The 19,773-nt window shown below is 33.6% G+C and overlaps 1 protein-coding gene across 1 annotated transcript in view; it reads left to right on the top strand.

Annotated features, from left to right (window-relative positions):
* The window catches only part of LRP1B (LDL receptor related protein 1B), a 1,722,250-nt gene that overhangs the window by 1,142,280 nt on the left and 560,197 nt on the right, over nucleotides 1-19,773 (top strand). Inside the window, exons 22-23 of the mRNA XM_054699700.1 lie at nucleotides 6,825-7,025; nucleotides 15,021-15,266. Of these exons, the coding sequence (XP_054555675.1) occupies nucleotides 6,825-7,025; nucleotides 15,021-15,266 (447 nt within the window). The remainder of the gene's footprint in view (nucleotides 1-6,824; nucleotides 7,026-15,020; nucleotides 15,267-19,773) is intronic.

Below are 19,773 nucleotides of genomic sequence, written 5' to 3'. Positions count from 1 at the left end.
CACTCCTACTTGGCAATTCAGAAACTGGGTTCAGATAAATTACTACACCAACTAAGTTTCTCATCTGTAAAATAATAATTAATAATAATAATGACAATAATAAGTACAAAAGTGCTTAGAGCACAGTGTGAACTTAATACTGCATTTTGGCTTCTTTTTCTGCAACACAGTTATTCTATTTAAAATCTTTTCATATAAATTCTCATGGAATTATTGTCACTGACCATTTAGATTTTTTTAATTCACTTTTTCTTGACCATTTTCCTCTCTCTATCTCTTATGTCTAACTGAAAAACATTGGCTGAATACATGCACTGTCCCAAGCATAACAAAACCTTTCCCCTTAATTTCTTTGCCTTGCTCCTACTCATCTTTCTGCAAAGTATCCATGGCAATATCTCCCCAAGTTTCACACATCATTTTCAGATAAATACCTCTCAAATTTACCATGTTTCAAGCATTTTTTAAGTTCTATGCTGAATACCTTAATTTCTCTCCAAAACCAGAATTCTTCTTCACTTATCTATTTCTGTTAGACACACTAATTCCTTAAGTAAATGGATTTAAAGAAGAAAGCGCCTTTTGATACTTTCAACTGCTATTTCCCCATCTCCCATTCCATTCTTCCAAGTACATATAACACAACATAGGCTTAAACCTACATTCTCTCTCCCTCAGAATGTGTGGTCCCTCCTGATGATGATTAATAGCTTCAGTTCATTCTATACCCACATAGCTTTGATTTCCCCTTCATGAATTATGATTGGGTGTATTTTACCTTAAACTTTTTCTATGGTTCTCTATTGTCTTTAAGATTAAGAGATATTTCTCAAATTAACAATTAATAATAATGAGGCCCCAAACTGCCTTATTATTGCTTCCAGAACAAGTCCCACCATTTATTGCCTTTATGTGTTCACATAGGAGTTGCATTTGTGCTTTAGATTCAGCAAATTAATCTAAAACTACATAAGTTCAAAATTACCATTGAAAATCATCTATAGCACTCAGTATACATCGCTTTTTGTATATAGTTTTAATAAGCATATATACATAAAAAAGTAATGCTTAGCATAAAAATAAAGAATCCATGCACAAAATAGTGTTTACAGTGGATTCACTCAAAATTAAAGAGAGGTTAAACTAAGGAAGAGTTGATTTACATCTACTGTCTGTTCCTTGATACATTCTCATTGAGGAGCCAAAGTAATCTCCATGTTACTAAATTGTTCTCTCATTTTTGTATTATTTGTTTTAGTTCTCACAGAGTTCATATTTAAATATTAGGAATGTACACATATGGCTGCCATCTATATGAAATACTTTTTTTTTCTTGTATCCATATGTAATATTCACTACCACCCTTCAAAATCCCTTTCCAAATAACATCTCCGAAAAGCTTGTACTCAGTCTTTCAATCATACATATTTTCTTCTGCTTTGAAATTCTGTTGCATCCTATGATATTTTATGGCATTTGTCTTATTCCCTCTTATATGTTCAATATCGGGATGTTTGTTACCTAGACTTCTGCTTCAAAGGTCAGGAATTTGTCTTTTCCATCTTTCTGCCCTCTTCATTAGCTAAAGAAGCACATAATATATTCAGTAAATATTTTCTAAATTGAATGAAACCAAACATTGTTAGAGAAATAAATATATGTGACATTAGAGATTAGTAATGTAAAAAATTAAAAAAAAAAAAGATTGCATTTTGAAGCCTGGTATTCAAAGGACACTATCAAATGTAATATTGAGTAAATTCAGGTTTATAGTCTCAAAAATTTATTTCTCTTCAAAACCATACTCTTAATATTAACTGCCAACACTATCCCAGGACAATTATCCTAATATATATTTTAAGATAAAACTAAGTGAACCACTTTGCAAAATAATACATCATACACATCTATTTAAAAAATGGTCAAAAAATAAAAAATAAAAAATGGTCAAGTGGGGGCCTCCCTGGTGGTGCACAGGTTAAAGTCTAAGAGCTATCAAGCTATTGCCAGACACTGCACGATGAGGTTGATCCCTGGCCAGTGAGCTAACCCATATGGTGTAGCAGACCTCTTCTGTCTAGCCCACTGCTCCCCTCAGGCATGTATTTCAGTAGATCTGCCTGTCCTGCTCCCCACTCTGACTCTGGTGAATCCTCTCACCCTCTGCAACTATGGCCTACACCCCAGTTCTTGTATGCATAAATAAATCTTTAAAACAATAATTGTCAAACAATTTAACAGAGAAGAGAACTCTAGAGAGATCATATAAATTTATTTTGGAAAAGAACATTTTTTGGGGGTTGCTAGGCACTCTTGGTTTTCCTATAATTCTTGACTTTGTGGTGGTTAACATAAACTGCATACTTCAAAGTATGTGCCAATCAAAATAGTACTTATAATGTCTGAGTGTGTGTGTGTGTGTGTGTGTGTGTGTGTGAGAGAGAGAGAGAGAGAGAGAGAGAGAGAGATTTTACTAGCTGTCATGATATTAAATGCTGATATTTTATTTGTTTACTGTTGCTGCTATTATTTAGTCATTCTTACTCTCTTTACTCAAGGGGCAAAACTGCAATTCCCACAAGTGTCTTATACAGTTATCAAGTTGAAATTACCATTATAAATACATCATAAAATGTGTATAACTCAACCAGATAATAAATACTGGTATTTTCAGCATAAACTGTATTTTTAAACACAAATTTGTAAAAATAAGACATTTTACGGCTTATTTAAACTCATTTGCGTGCATTTAATTCCTTTTGTGATTTTTTTGAGATACAAAATATTTAATATTCCTAAAAGACACTTAATGTTATTAATATTTAATTAATTTAATACTAGTTTAATGCAAGCCTCAAAGGTTCATATTATATATAGTGGGCAGTTTAATCAAGGAAATCTGTAGGTTTTTTTTTTTTCAAGGAAATCTGTAGTTTTTTTTTTTTTTTCCTTTCAAGAGGTCATGTCCACTGACTTGACTGTATAATTATTTGTCCTTATTGAACAAAATGAAAGTTAAACATTCTTTAAACATTTTTGCTAATGTTATTTGTTTTTGAGTTTTACACAATAAATATCATCAATTAGAAATTTAATTAAACATATCATACAAGTTATCTAGATTTTTGTAAGAATTAAAGGCAAACAAAAGAAAAATGGAGAAGCATTTAAGCTTCAAATATACACTGCATATTCCATGGGAGGAGGAAGCTATTTAAACTTGTAAATTTGATCTAAGCTAAGTGTTCATATTTGTTCATAACTGATAATCTAAGTTAAAGATTTTAACTATTTGAATAAATTTTCTTTACCTTTTCCAGGATGCAATTAGATCAGGAATGCCAAATAGATGTATTGTTATTCTTATTCTAAAAGACAGTAATTTTTGGACATGTTTTTTGAAACAATTCAAAGTTCATTCTGTAGTCAATGGTTAAGAATGGCATCATGGATTAGTGATGTTTGGCGGGAGGAATTAGGAAGTTACATCTTTATTCACCAAACTAAAAATGGAAATTGCAGTGATATTCTTAACTATATTCTGTTATACTTGCAGATAGCTCTATACAAACTTTATGTTTAAGTAGAGGTTGTCATATATTAGACTATATGTGTTTTTCATGAATCTCGTTTTGTTAATTAAATTATAAACTCCTTGGTGACATGTAGCTGGTCTTGTCAATTTCCTTTTTTTCCTGAAGTTCCTAGGAAATAATAAGACATATATTAACCTCAATGATTTCTTTTTTTAATTTTGAATCTCTGGAAACTATTAAACTTTGTGGTACATATGTATTTATGTCATCCACATCATTTTTAAAATTAGCTGGTATTTTTTGAAAAGTCATAAAGATGTATTAGCAGGAAAATAAAATAGCACAAAAGTGGTTAGTGAAAACTATTTTACTTCAGGTTGCAGTACTCCATGTCTTTCTCACTAGAGACAATTGCTCTTAACTATTTCCTATGCAGCCTTCCAGAGAGAGTTCTTATTAGAGACAAGCATAACTTGTGTGCTTTTATTGATATATGGATGGAAATGTAGTCATAGGTGTTGGTAAACAGATAAATCTCTTTTAATATGTAAGAAAGTCTACCATATACTCAGCTTTATGCCTTTTTTATTGACTTGTTCGGTGATTATTTAATATTAACTTAATGTGAATGTTCTTATCCTTTTTACACACAGGCTTATAACTTTAAAGTATGCAAGCATTACATTTAATGTTACCAATCTTGAAATGATTTAAGTTGCTAATATCTAATATCCTTGCATACATATCTTTGTGTCTTTGGGCAAATATATAAGTGAAGGCATACAATTATCATTGTGGTGAAGAGTTGATGCCTTTTTCATTTGCTAGAGTAGTCTAGTCTTATACTAATATTGCACTATAGAGATTATTCCAATTTTCAGTTATTCAATATTGGGTTTTTTTCATCCATCTTTGTCAAACCAATTATTATCTAACCTTTTGATCTTGATCAATCTGATAGAGAATAAAAATGACATTGCAAGAGGTTTTAAGTACCTTATATTTACAACAACATATTGATTCACCGTGAATCGTGTATTTATATTGGATTATTGTACTTAATTGATTGAAAGAGCCTTTTGTATTTTAGAAAAATAAGCCCCTTTGTCAAAAATAATGAATTTTTTTTTCCTAATTTATCAGCTGTCTATTGGCTCCTTAAGAATTTTATTTTTGCAACAGAGTAAAAGATAGTTATGGAATTAAATGTATGTTTTTGTCCTTTTGTTTTCTGCATCTGTATAATGAGAACATTGGGTGTTATTTTTATTAAGTATCTGTTTTATGCTGAAAATGGTGAATAAATATATATATATCATTATATGTTATAGGTTTATTCTAGACGTTTATTTAAATGATCCATCTAGATCCATTTATTATGGTATAAGGAAATATAAAGATTCAACTTTATTTTCTTCCTCCAGATAGCTTATCAATGATACTAACATCATTAGTTTTGTAACTAGGTTTACTCTACTATTTTGAATTAACAATATTTTTAGTTTACAAAAACCTATAGTTAAATGAATCTATTTTTATATCCCTATACTATTTAATTATTAATATTCTGTTATAAAATATTGTATCTAGTGTTACTTTAAATTACTTTTAAATATGTGGTTTATACAGTTCATAGTTATAAATCTCTCTCCATTTATTTCAGAAGATTGCTAACGATATTTGCATTTTTAACATCTTAATTTATAGTAAACTATTAGAACTGCAACCTTATTATTTCTATTTTATTGGAATTGAATTAATTTGGGGCTCTATAATATCTTTACAATGATAACTTCCCTGAACAAGCTATACCTTATACAGTTTCTTTTTGGTTTCTTTGTAGAATTTTAAAAATTTTCATTATATAAATTATTTTATAGTTTAATCCTTAATGCTTTATTTTATGGTGAAAGTATCCATTGATGTTTTCTTCTACTGTACTCTAACAGTGTAACTGGAATACATTGATTTTTGTATAATATTTGAAACTAACTCCTTATTTTTGTGTTCTTAATTTATTATAGCTCTTATTTAGTTTTTAGCAATTTTATAATTATATGATTATATTGAATTCATGTATTAATGCTCTTTTCTAATCTTATATTCATTTCTTTTTATTGCCTAATTATACTAGATAGTATTTCCAGAACAATATAAATTAGTAATATTTTTACCTTGTGATCCTAAGTTAAACACCTATCATATTTATCCATTTATGTCAAATTTATTAATGAATTATCCATTAATTCTTACTTTAGATTATTTTGATAAATAATCAAAGTAGCATATTATCTCATATATTTGTATAAGCTTTGGAACTGATTGTTTTCTTTTTTAATTTGACTTATAATAGTATGAAGAATTATTAATATATTCCAGCAATTAAATTTTCCACAAATATTTTCTTTATTTTAATATTTAATAGCCTTGATAGTTGAAGGCATTTAAGTACATAATGACTCTTGAACAAATATAATCTAGTATTCTCTATTTCCCTTTCATTTACCCCATTCATTTTATGACATGTTGATATAGTCAGCCAATAAAAAGTATTTATTCTTAGGTATATTATTTGTTCACATTAGGGCTTAGTATTTTATACTCCAGAAAAATAATGAATTAGAAGAAAAATGTACACAATCTGAAGAAAAGAAAAATTTGCAATAAATAATTTACATAGATGGCAATGAAATTGTTTTTTTTGCATTTCACATCATTACTTTTGAAACATGCTGGCTATAAAATAGTCATTTTTTCTGTCAATGTCTAGAAGAAAAAGCATATTTCTATAAATTCTGTCAGTATTTGTAATCTACCAAAATGTTTAACAGCATTTTATATATATTTATGAAAAGGTGTACACATATGTCTGGTGTAAGAAGTTGAGGTGTTGAGCTTATAAAGGTAAATAGGAGACATTCCTGTTAAAATAAAGCATTTATAAAAACTTAGGTCTGTGAAAAATCACAGCATTTACCTCACTTTGGCTCCAAAGTGCACTTATTTACAACCGTATCTTTAAAGTTTGTTTTTAAAAATACTGCAATTAAACTTTCAATAGGCCACAGAATATTTTTTAAAAGGTTAGGGCAGTGACTTCAAACTAAAGAAATAATAAGTCTTTACCAGGGCAAGAACAATTCAATTGTTATAAAATTAAACTGTCAAACTATCAGCAAATAGATTTCTTACAAATAGCTCTGTTTCTCTTTGATGATAATAATAGCCATTCATTATTTCAGTGACTTAATTTCAAAAATCAAATACTTGCTGTTGTTATTTTCTTAGGGAGATGTATCAACAAGGCATGGGTGTGTGATGGAGATATCGATTGTGAAGATCAATCAGATGAAGATGATTGTGAGAGTTTCTTGTGCGGACCACCTAAGTATCCTTGTGCTAATGACACATCAGTCTGCCTGCAGCCAGAGAAACTCTGCAATGGGAAAAAGGACTGTCCTGATGGATCCGATGAAGGCAATCTTTGTGGTATGTTGCATGTTTTATTTACTACATAGGCCTCTCTCTGAAAACCAGAAACATTTTAGTCATTGCTGATACTCCACTTAACAATTATCCTTTCATTCATTCCTGTTAAATATAAATTTTATGATTAAACCCTATCTACATTTTTCAGTACCGTAAGTCTATAAAAAAAAAAAATAAATAAACTTGATCAGAAATTTCTGAAAATAAAATGTCTAACCTTGATTCAACTAAGTTAACAATTCTATAACTGTGCTCATAATTTAGGCTCTTGGATAGTCAATGCTGTCCCCACAATTAAGCTACCTTTTTTTTTTTGTCAGTGAGTCACTCAGAACAGGTGAAAATTTTTTTTATGAACCTATGGGATGAAATTTGTATTTGCCCAATAGATTTTGTCATATATTCCAATCATTACAAAAAAAATATTTTTAGAAGGAAGAAAAAAAATTATAATGAAACCAACAGAATGTTACTCACATTTATATAATTTTATCTGAAGTTTTTAGTCCTATGTAAGAATGGTTTTTAGTATGTTTTGTTCAGTTAAAATGATGAATTTACTCAGATAGCCTTTGGGTTTTGAAATAACTGTGACTTGCCATTGTAAGCCAACCAGCACATACAAAGAAAATTACATTTTCTTCTCTGGGGGGAGATTGCAGATTTAGCAATGAGATTTTTAAAATATGTTTTCATGATAATACTGAAGGTGACATCACGAAGGTAGTGAAAAAGAGTTAACAGATTGCTGAGAACAGTAATGAGATGACTTAAGGCTGTGAGAAAATGATTTTAGGAAATGATGGAGCTTCCTGATTGAAAATAGGAAAGGAAACTGCATTTAAACCTAAAGTTATCACATTTTGATCTGAATTAAGAATTAATAGTATACTGAGTGATAAAAAAAACTATTATTCCTTTTTTAATTTTTTGTAATAAAATGTCCTTTCCTCCAAAGTTTGTGATTCTATAAAATAAACTTCAAGCATTAAATGCAGCTATCCTTATTCACTAATGCTAAAATTGAAATAGTAAGGTTAAAGAAAAAAACTAAAATTAAGCAAAATATAAAAAATAATTTATCTATAGTCACTTCTTTCTCTCCCAACTTGTCCCTCTAATGGAGCGGGTTGATGGATAGGTCTGTATCTTGCATGTGAGGATTGCTCAAGAAGGTTGTAATGGCAATTCTAAAATAAGGCAACTATCAATAATCCTAAAATTGAAAGCATGTAATTATGGAAGGAGTCTGGACTTTTACAAGTTTAAAATATATTCTTCAATTGCTTTAATTAAGTCATCAGATTATATGACTTAATTTCTTGATGTTACTTCCCTCATAACTGAAATAGAGATGATTTATCTATCAGAAAATCATGATAACAAAACCAGTGTACTACAAGTTTTGAAAGAAATTCTGTTTTTCTGCATGTGTCCACCTTTGCAGTTGAATTAATATAAGACAAAGAATAGAAAAAAATGATCATTAAAAAAATCATGATATGAAAACACAGCTTTATTTTCCTATCTTCCTCTCTTTGAATTGAGCAAAGAAAAAAGGAGAGTCCTTCTGAATTAATTTGGCTGTCTACTTACTGATTAAAAATTTACTTGTCATTTTTCTGTCCACTATATTCATCCGCTAAGAATTTTTGCTCAATCTTTCTAGACTTCCAGAGATTGGAAAAAGTTAGCTGGATATCAAAGTATCAGAGAAGACAAAAAGCCATTTTTACCCAGTTGTAGCACTGTGGCATGTTGAATTCACATGGGCTGCTGCACTCTGCCCTTTATGGGGGGATGTTGAGGGAGAGCTCAAGCAACGGAAATCCAAAACAAGTAGTATTGAAGGAATTGAATTGCCTTCTATGGTTGTCCTTTTCTTACCTGTTTTTATGTGTACCTTCAAACTGTCAGCTCAGTACATGCTAATCTTATCGGCAATATTCATGACCACAGAGAAATGACAGCTTGGTGTGTTATCAAGTACTTCCCCTGTCAGCCCCAAGTTAGATCCTATTAGCCACAGAGGGGTGTTGGATGTTGAGTGCTATAGCATGGGCATAAAGAATTTTGTTTTATTTTATTTTATGATCACAAAATAGCATCCATTATACAGTGTTTCAGAATTCTGAGTTTGATTTTTAAACATGAAGTTGATATAAATATTAATGGTGGCTAATCTGATTTTTTTGTTATAATTGTTATTGAAGTACTATTATTTTACATTCTTGTTAGTGTTTTGACAGTATGCTCTCATATAGCCCTCCCTCCACCAAAGCTCTCCTAGTCCTCCACCATAGTCTATTTTGTTACTCCTCCCATTCACTTGTTTTCACTCTTCTCCCTCAGAAAGCCTAAGCAAGGGTCAGTTTTCAAGGGTTGGTTTTAAAATCTGTTGTTGACCCTTTATGTGATTTTTTCTATATTCCACATATAAGTGACACCATACAGTATTTATTTTTATCCTTCTGATTTATTTCACTTAATATAATCCCTTTTGTTCCATCTATGTTGCTACAAAGGTATGAGTTTATCTTTTTTGAATCCTGAGTAATATTCTATTATGTATTTTACCAGTGGATGTAAGAGATATACCCAGTGAATTTACAATAAATATTTGGTGTGGGTTGGCTAGTAGCTAGGAAGTAGTTCATAGAGAGAATCATCTCAGGTTCAAAGCATTCTTTAAAACCATTTACTACATAGCTACTGAAAATATTGTGCGTGCCTGTAGGGTAAGGTAAAAGGTATCAGGCTTTTCTGCCCTCCCACCATCAGGATAGATGATGGATCCTTGCGGTCCTGAATGCATGCCTGATGGCGGGCACCTGGAGTAGGGTGTGGACATAGGTAGATGGGATTCACCTGGGCTGAGACTGGGCTTTTAAGGGCGGTGTCACAGGGACTCCAGTAGAAGCAAAATGGAGCAGAACCACGAGAGAAGCACCAGAGAACGCCAGAGAGCACAGATAGAGTGAAGACTTGCTGGGGGCTGGGAGACCTGCCAGCCTCCCAGTCCCCCAGCACCCCTGCCTGCGGTGTACCTGATAAATCCCAATAAAATCCTGCAAAAGCCACTGAGGGCTCCAGGAATTCTCCTTTACCTGGTCTGCTGGATCAGAAAACCGGCACTGTGTCCATTCCTGTCCTTTACAGTGCCCTCTTCAAACTCCTTCTAAATAGGTGTACTCAAGAAAGCTATATTTTTTCTCAGTCTCTTATCCTATCCTAACCCCTTCCTATGAAAACAAAAACATGGAGATATATATATATATATATATATATATATATATATCCCTATTCAATACCTATAAAATTTATGCAAAAATACTCTCTATGACAATGATTTATCATCTGTGGACAAGACCTAGAAGACATATTAAGTCTCATCCATTGAGCTGTGGGTTTTTGTCCCTCCAAATAAATCTGATCTTTAAATTTATTTTTTAAAAATTGCAGGGGGTAGGGAGGAACACACAAAAGTGAATCACCTAAACATAATGGAGATATTAATTTTTCAGGATATTTTTAATGATTTCAAGAGAAAATAAGTTATGAAACAAATTACAAGAGGCATTGCTCATATAACAGTTAAGTTGACTGTTGATCTTTGTAGTAATGATATGTCAAAGATAAACAAAGTTGGCCCTTACTTAAAGTGATTAGGATAGATTTTACTCAGTCAGAACTATATAGTAGGGAAGCATGACCAGTGTAAACTGAAACCATCTTCACTGGGAAAATATAAAAGACTGAAAAAAATTTGAAGACTGTAATGTGCTAAGAGATAAATTCTAACAAGCCTTAATGAAGGTTGGTCTGTGTGACTCTAGGGTAAGGTAAAAAATTATCAGGCTTTTCTGCCCTCCCGCCATTAGGATTTTTTTTTTTTTTGTGGGACCCTTGCTGGTGGCGGAGGAATGAGCTGCTGCTGCAGAGGCTGTGGGCAGCCTCACAGCCCAGGGGAGGCCCTCCCCATTAGGATTGATGATGGATCCCTGCGCCCTGCGGTCCTAAATGTATGCCTGATGGCTGGCCTCTGGAGTGGGGATGGGCATGCATAAGTGGGTACACCTGGGCTGAGAGACTGGCCTTATAAGAGCGGCATCACGGAGACGCCAGCAGAGCAGTAGAACCACGAGGGGAACAGAGAGAACGAGAGTGAAAGAAAGGAGTGAAAGAGAAGCAGAGAAGGCCAGAGGGCCCAGATAGAGTGAAGACGTGCTGGGGGCTGGGAGGCCTGCCTCCCAAGCCCCAGCCTGCTGTGTACCTGGTAAATCCCAGTAAAAGCCTCCAAAAGCCACCGAGGGCTCCAAAACTCTCTCCTCCTTTACCCGGTCTGCTCGGATCATGGAGAACCTGCCCTTTGTTATCCTGCCGCTATACTGACCTTTTGGGGTTGGAAATTTGGAGGCAGAGTGAGAAAATTATCTCCTTGAATGTTTGCCTACCTGGTGGCGCAGTGGTTGAGTGCTGGGTTGCGAAGCTGCCCGCAGCTTCTCCAGTGCTGGTTCGATCCCCACCTGTTCCACCGGCCACTGCAGGAGGGTCCCACATGCCACAACAGACCTCTCCTGCCGCCCGCTGCTCCCCTCAACAGTGTACTTCAGTCCTTCTGCCTGTTCTGCTCCCCACTCTGGCTCTGGTGAATTCTCTCACCCTCCCTGCGCTTCTGACTGTACCCAGTGCTTGTATAAATAAATAAATCTTTAAAAAAATAAAAATAAAAAGATAACTCCCAGGCAATGAGAAGACAGTTCTGGATGGTAGGAGATTTATATCACAAATGTGTAAAGAAGGCGTAAAGGCCAGGAATGGACAAGGTGCAGGTTTTCTGATCCAGCAGACCGGGTAAAGGAGGAGTCAGAGTCCTCAGTGGTTTTTGCAGGCTTTTTATTGGGGTTCACCAGGCATACGGCAGGCAGGGGTGCTGGGGGGCCGGGAGGCTGGCAGGCCTCCCAGCCCCAAGCAAGTCTTCACTCTGGGCTCTCCAGCCTTCTCTTGGCTTCGGCTTTCGGCTTCTCTTTCAGCTTCTACTGGCGTCCCCATGACGCCGCCCTTAAAAAAGCACAGTCTTAGCGCAGGTGTACCCACTTCAGGGGCCCGCCATCAGGCTTGCATTCAGGACCACAGGGTTCCCTCATCTATCCTGATGGTGGGAGGGCAGAAAAGCCTGATACCTTTTACCTATCCTACAGAAGGTATGTATAATTGCAGCTTTCTAAAGTCACTGCTCTCAGAGGGGTTCAGTGGCCTGCCAATCAATAGGTTTTGTTTGGAATAAACAGTAAATTCTTCTGACAGGGTTGAGCTTTCTCAGGCAGTCATTTTAAGGTGCACTGACATAATTCAGGAATGTTGCCTTGAGTTGTTAGAAACACTGCTAGTGTTTGTTCAAATCTCTCTGTGTGTGTTTTGGGGAGGTGGTAGAGATGGAAGTAGAGAATGAAATTATTTGTGCTTAGAGTCTGTAAGGTCTGTAGGTTTTGTAGACCAAGGTTGAAACCTGGTTGAAAGAAGGCTGAGAGGAGCTGACCTAAACTTTAGTCAATGAGAGACTTCTTGTCAGGTAATAAAACATTTAAAAAGAAAGTTGCAGGATTCAGAGACAAGTTCAGGGTTAAGGAATAATCAACATGGGACTAAATATGCAAATATTGGCAATAAAATTATAAATTTAATTTTAGATTTCAATGTGAATTTTGTTTATCCTAAAATTTATGACTTAATTCCACAGGCAGTGTCAGAATCACTTCAGTATTGAGAGAATAGTCACATTTGAAATAATATAAAAGCATTGTAACTTTTTCCCCACCTGCTGGGTATGATGACATTTCCTTACAATAATTCCCTTGAAAAAGAATGTCACTTAAACTAAAATGGGGCAAATACTTTGAAATGATTGCTGTTTTGAAATGATTATGATTACGGGTGAACAAATATATTTAGAGGAACCAAAAAATGAGTTTTTTTTCCCCTAAAACACTACCAAATTTGAATTGAATTCTTAGAGAAAACAGTTAATGTAATTGTTTTCCTTTCCTTATAATAACTTTTTCTATGGTGGCAAGTAATACGATGAACAATTGACCCATATAGAAATTTGAAAAGTGTAGAAAGTATTTTAAAAGGTCTTACATTTCATCCCAATTTTTGAACTGGATATATTTTCCATAGCCAGCAGAGAATATTTGCATTATATGAGTAAATACAACTGTAATTTGCAAATTATTAAATAGCCCGTCTCAAAACATACCTAATTATATCAGCATTAAAAACTACTCAATTATTTTTAAGATTTATTTTATGTATGTATACAACAACTGGGGTGTATGCCAGATGTGTGGGGGTTGGGGTGTGCGGGGATTCACCAGAGACAGAGTGGGGAGCAGAATAGGCAGCTCTACTGAAATACACTGCTGAAGGAAGCAGTGGGAAGGAGACAGATGTGGTCCCCTGTGCCATGCGGGTTAGCAACCTGGCTGGGTATCAGACCCATACTGCAATGCCTGAAGATACATTCATAGTACTGAGACTTAACCTTTTGCACCACTAGGGAGGCCCTCAAAAATGTTTTTAAAGCAAAGACAAAGCTTCTTTTGGTTTTATTACTGAATACCTAAGCATATATAATAACACTATCTTTGCGAAAACTTTTATCTGTTTTTCTTCAAAGGCTTGTTTACCAGCTTAAAAGTGTCCCAATTTAACACATTTGTTTTTTAGACAAATGTGTTAATTATTTTTATTTAACACACTTTTTTTTAAGATTATTTATTTATTTATTTATACAAGCACTGGGTACAGTCAGAAGAGCGGGAGGGTGAGAGAATTCACCAGAGCCAGAGCGGGGAGCAGAGCAGGCAGAAGGACCGAAGTACACTGCTGAGGGGAGCAGCGGGCGGCAGGAGAGGTCTGCGCGCCTGTGGGACCCTCCTCCGGTGGCCGGGGGCGGGCGGCGCAGCTTCGCAACCCAGCGCTCAACCGCTGCGCCACCGGGGAGGCCCTATTTAACACATATTTTTAACTTATTTTATGTTAGTTATTATACTAGCTCTTGAGTATCATTGATAAACAACAGATAGTTTGTCCACCTACATGGAACCTAGAATTTGGTCATATATCTAAATGCTAAAGAAATTATGTCAAATATATTTATAAGTTACAAGTGCCCAACACTGTCTGAAATGTAGTTATAAATTCATAATTATAAACTCTAAATAAATATAATTATAAATTAAATAATAAAGTGTAATTTTATTTATAATTTATATATTATTTAAAGAAATTTCATAATTCAAATTCTCTACACATGTAGTAAAAACAAGTTATTCATTATTTCATTCTAAATAGGAGATCAATTTTTTTGTGTGTGTATTATTTACTATATCCCTTTGACTTACTGAATTAGAGTAACAAACATATAGGATATACAGTGTACAAGTTATATTACTTAAGTGGTTATAGCTAGAAAAAAGGCAAATGAATCCATTCTGCATTATTATATTGTCATTCAAACTGCAAAGGTAGAAAAAAGATGGATGGTACCCATATATATATGATCGTTTATTTATAAATCCTGACATAAGTTGAAACAAGTCCAGTTCAGATCATGGATATATGTGTACCCTTGTTAATTTTAGCAACTGATTTTGCATAACTGCTAAAAAGGCTTTATATGATCTGTCCAGTAATAAAGAACTATTGAACTCATTTTACCTCTATGGATAAAATAAAGTATATGCAAAAAGTATTTACAAATGGAATCTTCCATTCCCAATTGCTATGATGTAAAATAATATTTGGTCATTAGATGGCTCATTTCATCATTCCTACCACAACTCCTAAAAATAAAATCCACAGGGGACTTTCTTTTCTTCATTTAAAACATTTCTGTTTTAATTCCAGCATAGAGAATTAAGTTCAATGATTATTATTGAACTAAGCAAAACAGATGACAATGTCTCATAACCTATTCCCCTCATCTTATAGATGAATGTTCTCTCAACAATGGAGGCTGTAGCAACCACTGTTCTGTTGTTCCTGGAAGGGGAATTGTCTGTTCTTGCCCTGAAGGACTTCAGCTCAAGAAAGATAATAAAACATGTGAAATTGTGGATTATTGTAGCAATCATCTTAAGTGCAGTCAAGTGTGTGAGCAGCACAAGCACACAGTCAAATGCTCATGCTATGAAGGGTGGAAGCTGGATGTGGATGGTGAAGGTTGCACAAGTGTTGGTGAGTAGAGACATTTTGTTATATTTAAGGATAGCATGTGTCTTTTAGGTTTTGTGGGTTCTGTGTCTTGATACAGTTGAGCAGATCTTGGAAAAGAATTTCAAACACCTTCAGAAGACTAATAACTTAAGATTCAATGAATTTTAGATAAGGTGTTTATGTATAATATGTCATTTTAGACCAACTCTAAAACCTTTTGAGCTGAAAATATCACAATAATTCTTTATGACAATCCACCAGATTGTTGCTATTGGGTTATTTTTTGCTTAATTATCAATATTCCTTTCATCCTCCTCTTTAGGGGTTTAATTTTGTATGTTCAGAAGCTTTTGTTTTTCTCTTTACAATCTTTTTAAAATCCTCCAATGTATAGCCCTGCCCCACACTTCCAATTGTATTTTTACTGCTTTTCAAAACTGCCTTGGTATGGCTGTGGTCATATTTCACAGCGGCAAAAGCAAACAAAAAGTTTTGGAATCTGGCATTCGAACTCTAATCCTGCAGTTTGCATTCATTATGTAGTGACCTGCGGCAAGTTATGTAAAATTTTTTGAGCCTCAGTTTTCTCATTTTACAAATATCAATGTCAATTATAATCATTTCACATTATATTGTGTTGCAAGAATAACAGGAAGACTGTGCCTTGCATTTGCTGGGTACTTGATAGCTTTACAAAACCTTCCTGAGATCCTTAGTCTGAGTTCATAGGCCACATAGAAGTTCATACATAGAACAGGCAGGGTCTCTGATTTTGTGGGGGAAAGAATTTCACCATATGTTCTTTAACCTCTTACTAAAAGTCAGCATGTTTTAATTATTAATGTATGCCACAGACATTATTAACAGAAACTATAAATTTGTCTCTAAAATAATAGACTAATTCATGTCATATAAAAGTTGTTGCTAATATGGCAAAATATTTATATCCAGGCTTTGAAAACCACATTGCTACTTCCATAATGGGAGTCTCTGTAGCACTGCTCACTCTTTTTTATCCAACACATCAATAAAAAAGCATATACATTACTATAGCCAAAGTATATTTTAGTTAATTCCAACAAATGCATTTTAATAGATTTATTTCCTTTGTGTTTATATATTTTCTTTTAATTTTTTCTTAAATTTATATACCTTCAAAAATCTCTGATAAGTAGTGCACCAATTTTATCAGACTGCTAGAAACATACACATCAAACTATTTTTTTTTTTCCATTTTGTTCTCTACTTAGGTTGTTTCCATGATCTCACTATTGTAAATAAACCTGCAATAAATATTATAGGGCATATAGTTTTTAGAATTGATGTTTTCATGTTCTTCAGATAACTTTCCAAGAGTGGTAATGCTGGGTCATATGATATTTCCATTTTTAGTCATTCATTCACATCATTTTCTATATTGATTGTACATTCCCACCAATGTACAGTCTTTCTCTGCATTCTTTCTAGTACTTGTGAAAAGGGGTCTTTTTAGTATGTCTCTTTCTCATGGCTATGAGATGGTATCTCATTGTGTTTTTGATGTCATCTCCCTTGTTAAAAGTTATTATGCATATTTCCCCATGTATCTTGTTCTTTTGAATATCCTGTTTAGGGAACTGCCTTTTCAGATCTGCTACTCATTGACTAATAGGATTTTTTGGTTTTATTTTAAAATTGAATGATACCAAGTCTTTCTTCACCCATGAGGTCTTCTTTCAAATATTCTTGCTTTCCTTTTATTCTTTCTATGTCTACAATATTTTGTCCACAAAAAAAGGTCACATTCTTGGGCCTCCCCAGTGGCGCAGCGGTTGAGCTCTGGGTTGCGAAGCTGCCCGCAGCCTCTGTGGTGCTGGTTCCATCCCCGGCTGTTCCCCGGCCACCGGAGGAGGGTCCCACATGGCGTGCAAACCTCTCCTGCCGCCCACTGCTCCCCTCAGCAGTGTACTTCGGTCCTTCTGTCTGCTCTGCTCCCCGCTCTGGCTCTGGTGAATTTTCTCACACTCCCGCGCTTCTGACTGTACCCAGTGCTTGTATAAACAAAACAAACAAACAAACAAATAAATAAATAAATAACATGCCTCTATTAAAAAAATTAAAAAAAAGTCACATTCTTAATGTAATGTTTTATATCATTTTATATTTTCTTTTTTTATTTGTTTATTTTACATCATTGTCCATTTTTAAACAGTTTTTTATATCCTTATATATTTTCTTCTTTAGCTTTATAACTTCATATAATAACAAGTATCTTGAATCAGAAATCAAGTTACACATATTTTTCTCTTTTGTTTGACATAAAGTTCAGTTCTAAAAAAAATAAGAATCAATAAGCATATTTTCAAAGAATATTAAATTATATTTGAAATGTTATTTAATAGTTGTTTTTGTGCTTATTTTCTCTTGGCTATTAAAATTTGAGATTTTTGTTTGTTTAGTCCACTTTTTCTTATTCAGGTTTCTTACATAACCTAACTATCATGAAGGACTGAAAAAAAGATCAGTTTGTTGTTCTGATATAGTCATTTCCTTTAGGTACGTGTTTGGAATCAGGAAACAGATCAACTTTTTACCTTAGCAATAGTTGTTGTCATATTTTTCATGACAATCTGTTCCACATATGGCTTTTACATACAGAAGACAAAGTGATTGACTCCCATAGGGTTGACTTCGTACTCTGTGAAATTAATAATAATTCATGTTCCATGTTAAAATAATTCAACATTTTCATGTAAGTAATGGGATGCAAAGATTATTCTCTATATGGAATTGACCCCTTCTACTTTTGGCTCAAATCGTATCTTACTCTTAAGATTTCTTTGTTTTACACCTGGCTTTGTTTATAATTTAAGACTGAAACAAAGTAAAAGTTAAAATTAATATAGCATTGCTTACAGGGAGAATTTAATCTGCTGTTTCAGGAAAGGCACTGAAACATACAGGGTACTAAATATTGTCAGCATTTATATTCCAGATAATATTATTTTTATTAGGTATGGGAAAATATTATTTTTTTTTTAAAGTTTGGCAGATTCAACATTCAATAAAAATGAGTTATCTATAGGAAATAAAAATTCCCTTTTTTTGCATATGTTTCTTTTCTTCCTATTATTTTTCTAAGTTGACTTTCTCTCTATTCAATGTGCTATTTCTATTGAACACAATTTTTTTTTATCTTTGTTGACATTTTTAAAAAAAGTAATAGGATTCTTTATCCTTCAAAATAGAACCATCATTCCCCCCCCCCTTTTTTTTCTCTTGAATTTTCCTATGTAGTTCTCTCATTTCCATACTGCTCTTTATACTATCTTTTCTAAATTCAACATATCTGGCTTTTGATGAATTGTTGAACCAATTATATTTTCTCTACATTCACCCCAAAGATCTTGTCAGTTAAAAATAATGACTTCAATGAATGTTATTTATCATCATTATTTTTATTAATATTTATAAATCTAATTTCTCTTGATTATATCATTATTTTATTACTTCTTTACACATCCTTTACTATATAATTACTTCATCACTTTTATCTTGAAGTATTTGTTTCTTTTTACTTATAAACACATGGAATATTGCTGCTGATTGCATCTCTTTTGTTTCTGGATTTCATGTTGTTTGGAAGGCAATCCACTTATAGATTTGCAGCATATTTCTGGTAACATTGAAAAGAAAATTCCAGGGTCTCCCTGGTAGTGCAAGGGGTTAAGTCTCAGCACAATGAAGCTATCAGCAGCCACTGCAGCACAGGTTCAATCCCCAGCCAGGGAGATGACCCACATGGCACAGCAGACCTCTCGTGTCTCGCCCGCTGCTTCCCTCAGCAGTGTATTTTAGTGGGTGTAGTGGATCTGCCTGTTCTGCTCCCCACTCTGTCTCTGGTGAATCCTCTCACCCTGCCCCCACATACACACTTCTGGCCTATACCCCAGTTCTTGGATGCATAAATAAGTATTTTTTTAATAAAGAATATTCCAGTATTCCTTTTAAGTTTCCTCTTAGCCTGAATTATGTTAGATTTTTCTCCAATATTTTTCATTTTATTCTCTTTTTTTAATTTTTGAAATTATATTTACACTTCATTTATTAGGGAAAAAGATTATTGATGAAAACACTCAAATGCACAAAAACAGTGATTTAATATTGGTCCCTTATGCCCATAACCTAACTATTAATTTTCAGTGATTCTGTATGCTTTCCCTTGGAGAATTCCTTTCCACTCCGAGAACTTTCTTTATGACTGCAAATCTGAAAGATGAAATTGATGGGAAGAGGTAAGGTACAGAATAAAGTGGTGACAAGTAGATAGTCTACATAGGAGTACAATGTGAGATAAAGAAGAGGCCAGAAGATGAAATTGGGAGGGGGGTTATAATTTGGCTACCAACTCTCATTTATCTTAGTAAAATGACACGTAAAATTCTCCATTCATGAATTTTTTATTTATGGGGAAAACTTCAAATTCTTTAGTCGGCCATTTAAAACCTCTTTCCACCCTGGTATCTAATTATTCTCCACTGTGGATTTC

The sequence above is a fragment of the Talpa occidentalis genome, unplaced genomic scaffold, assembly GCF_014898055.3.
Source record: "Talpa occidentalis isolate TD23 unplaced genomic scaffold, MPIMG_talOcc4v2.1 talOcc4.3, whole genome shotgun sequence".
NCBI lineage: Eukaryota > Metazoa > Chordata > Mammalia > Eulipotyphla > Talpidae > Talpa > Talpa occidentalis.
This window is presented reverse-complemented; position numbering and strand designations above follow the sequence as displayed.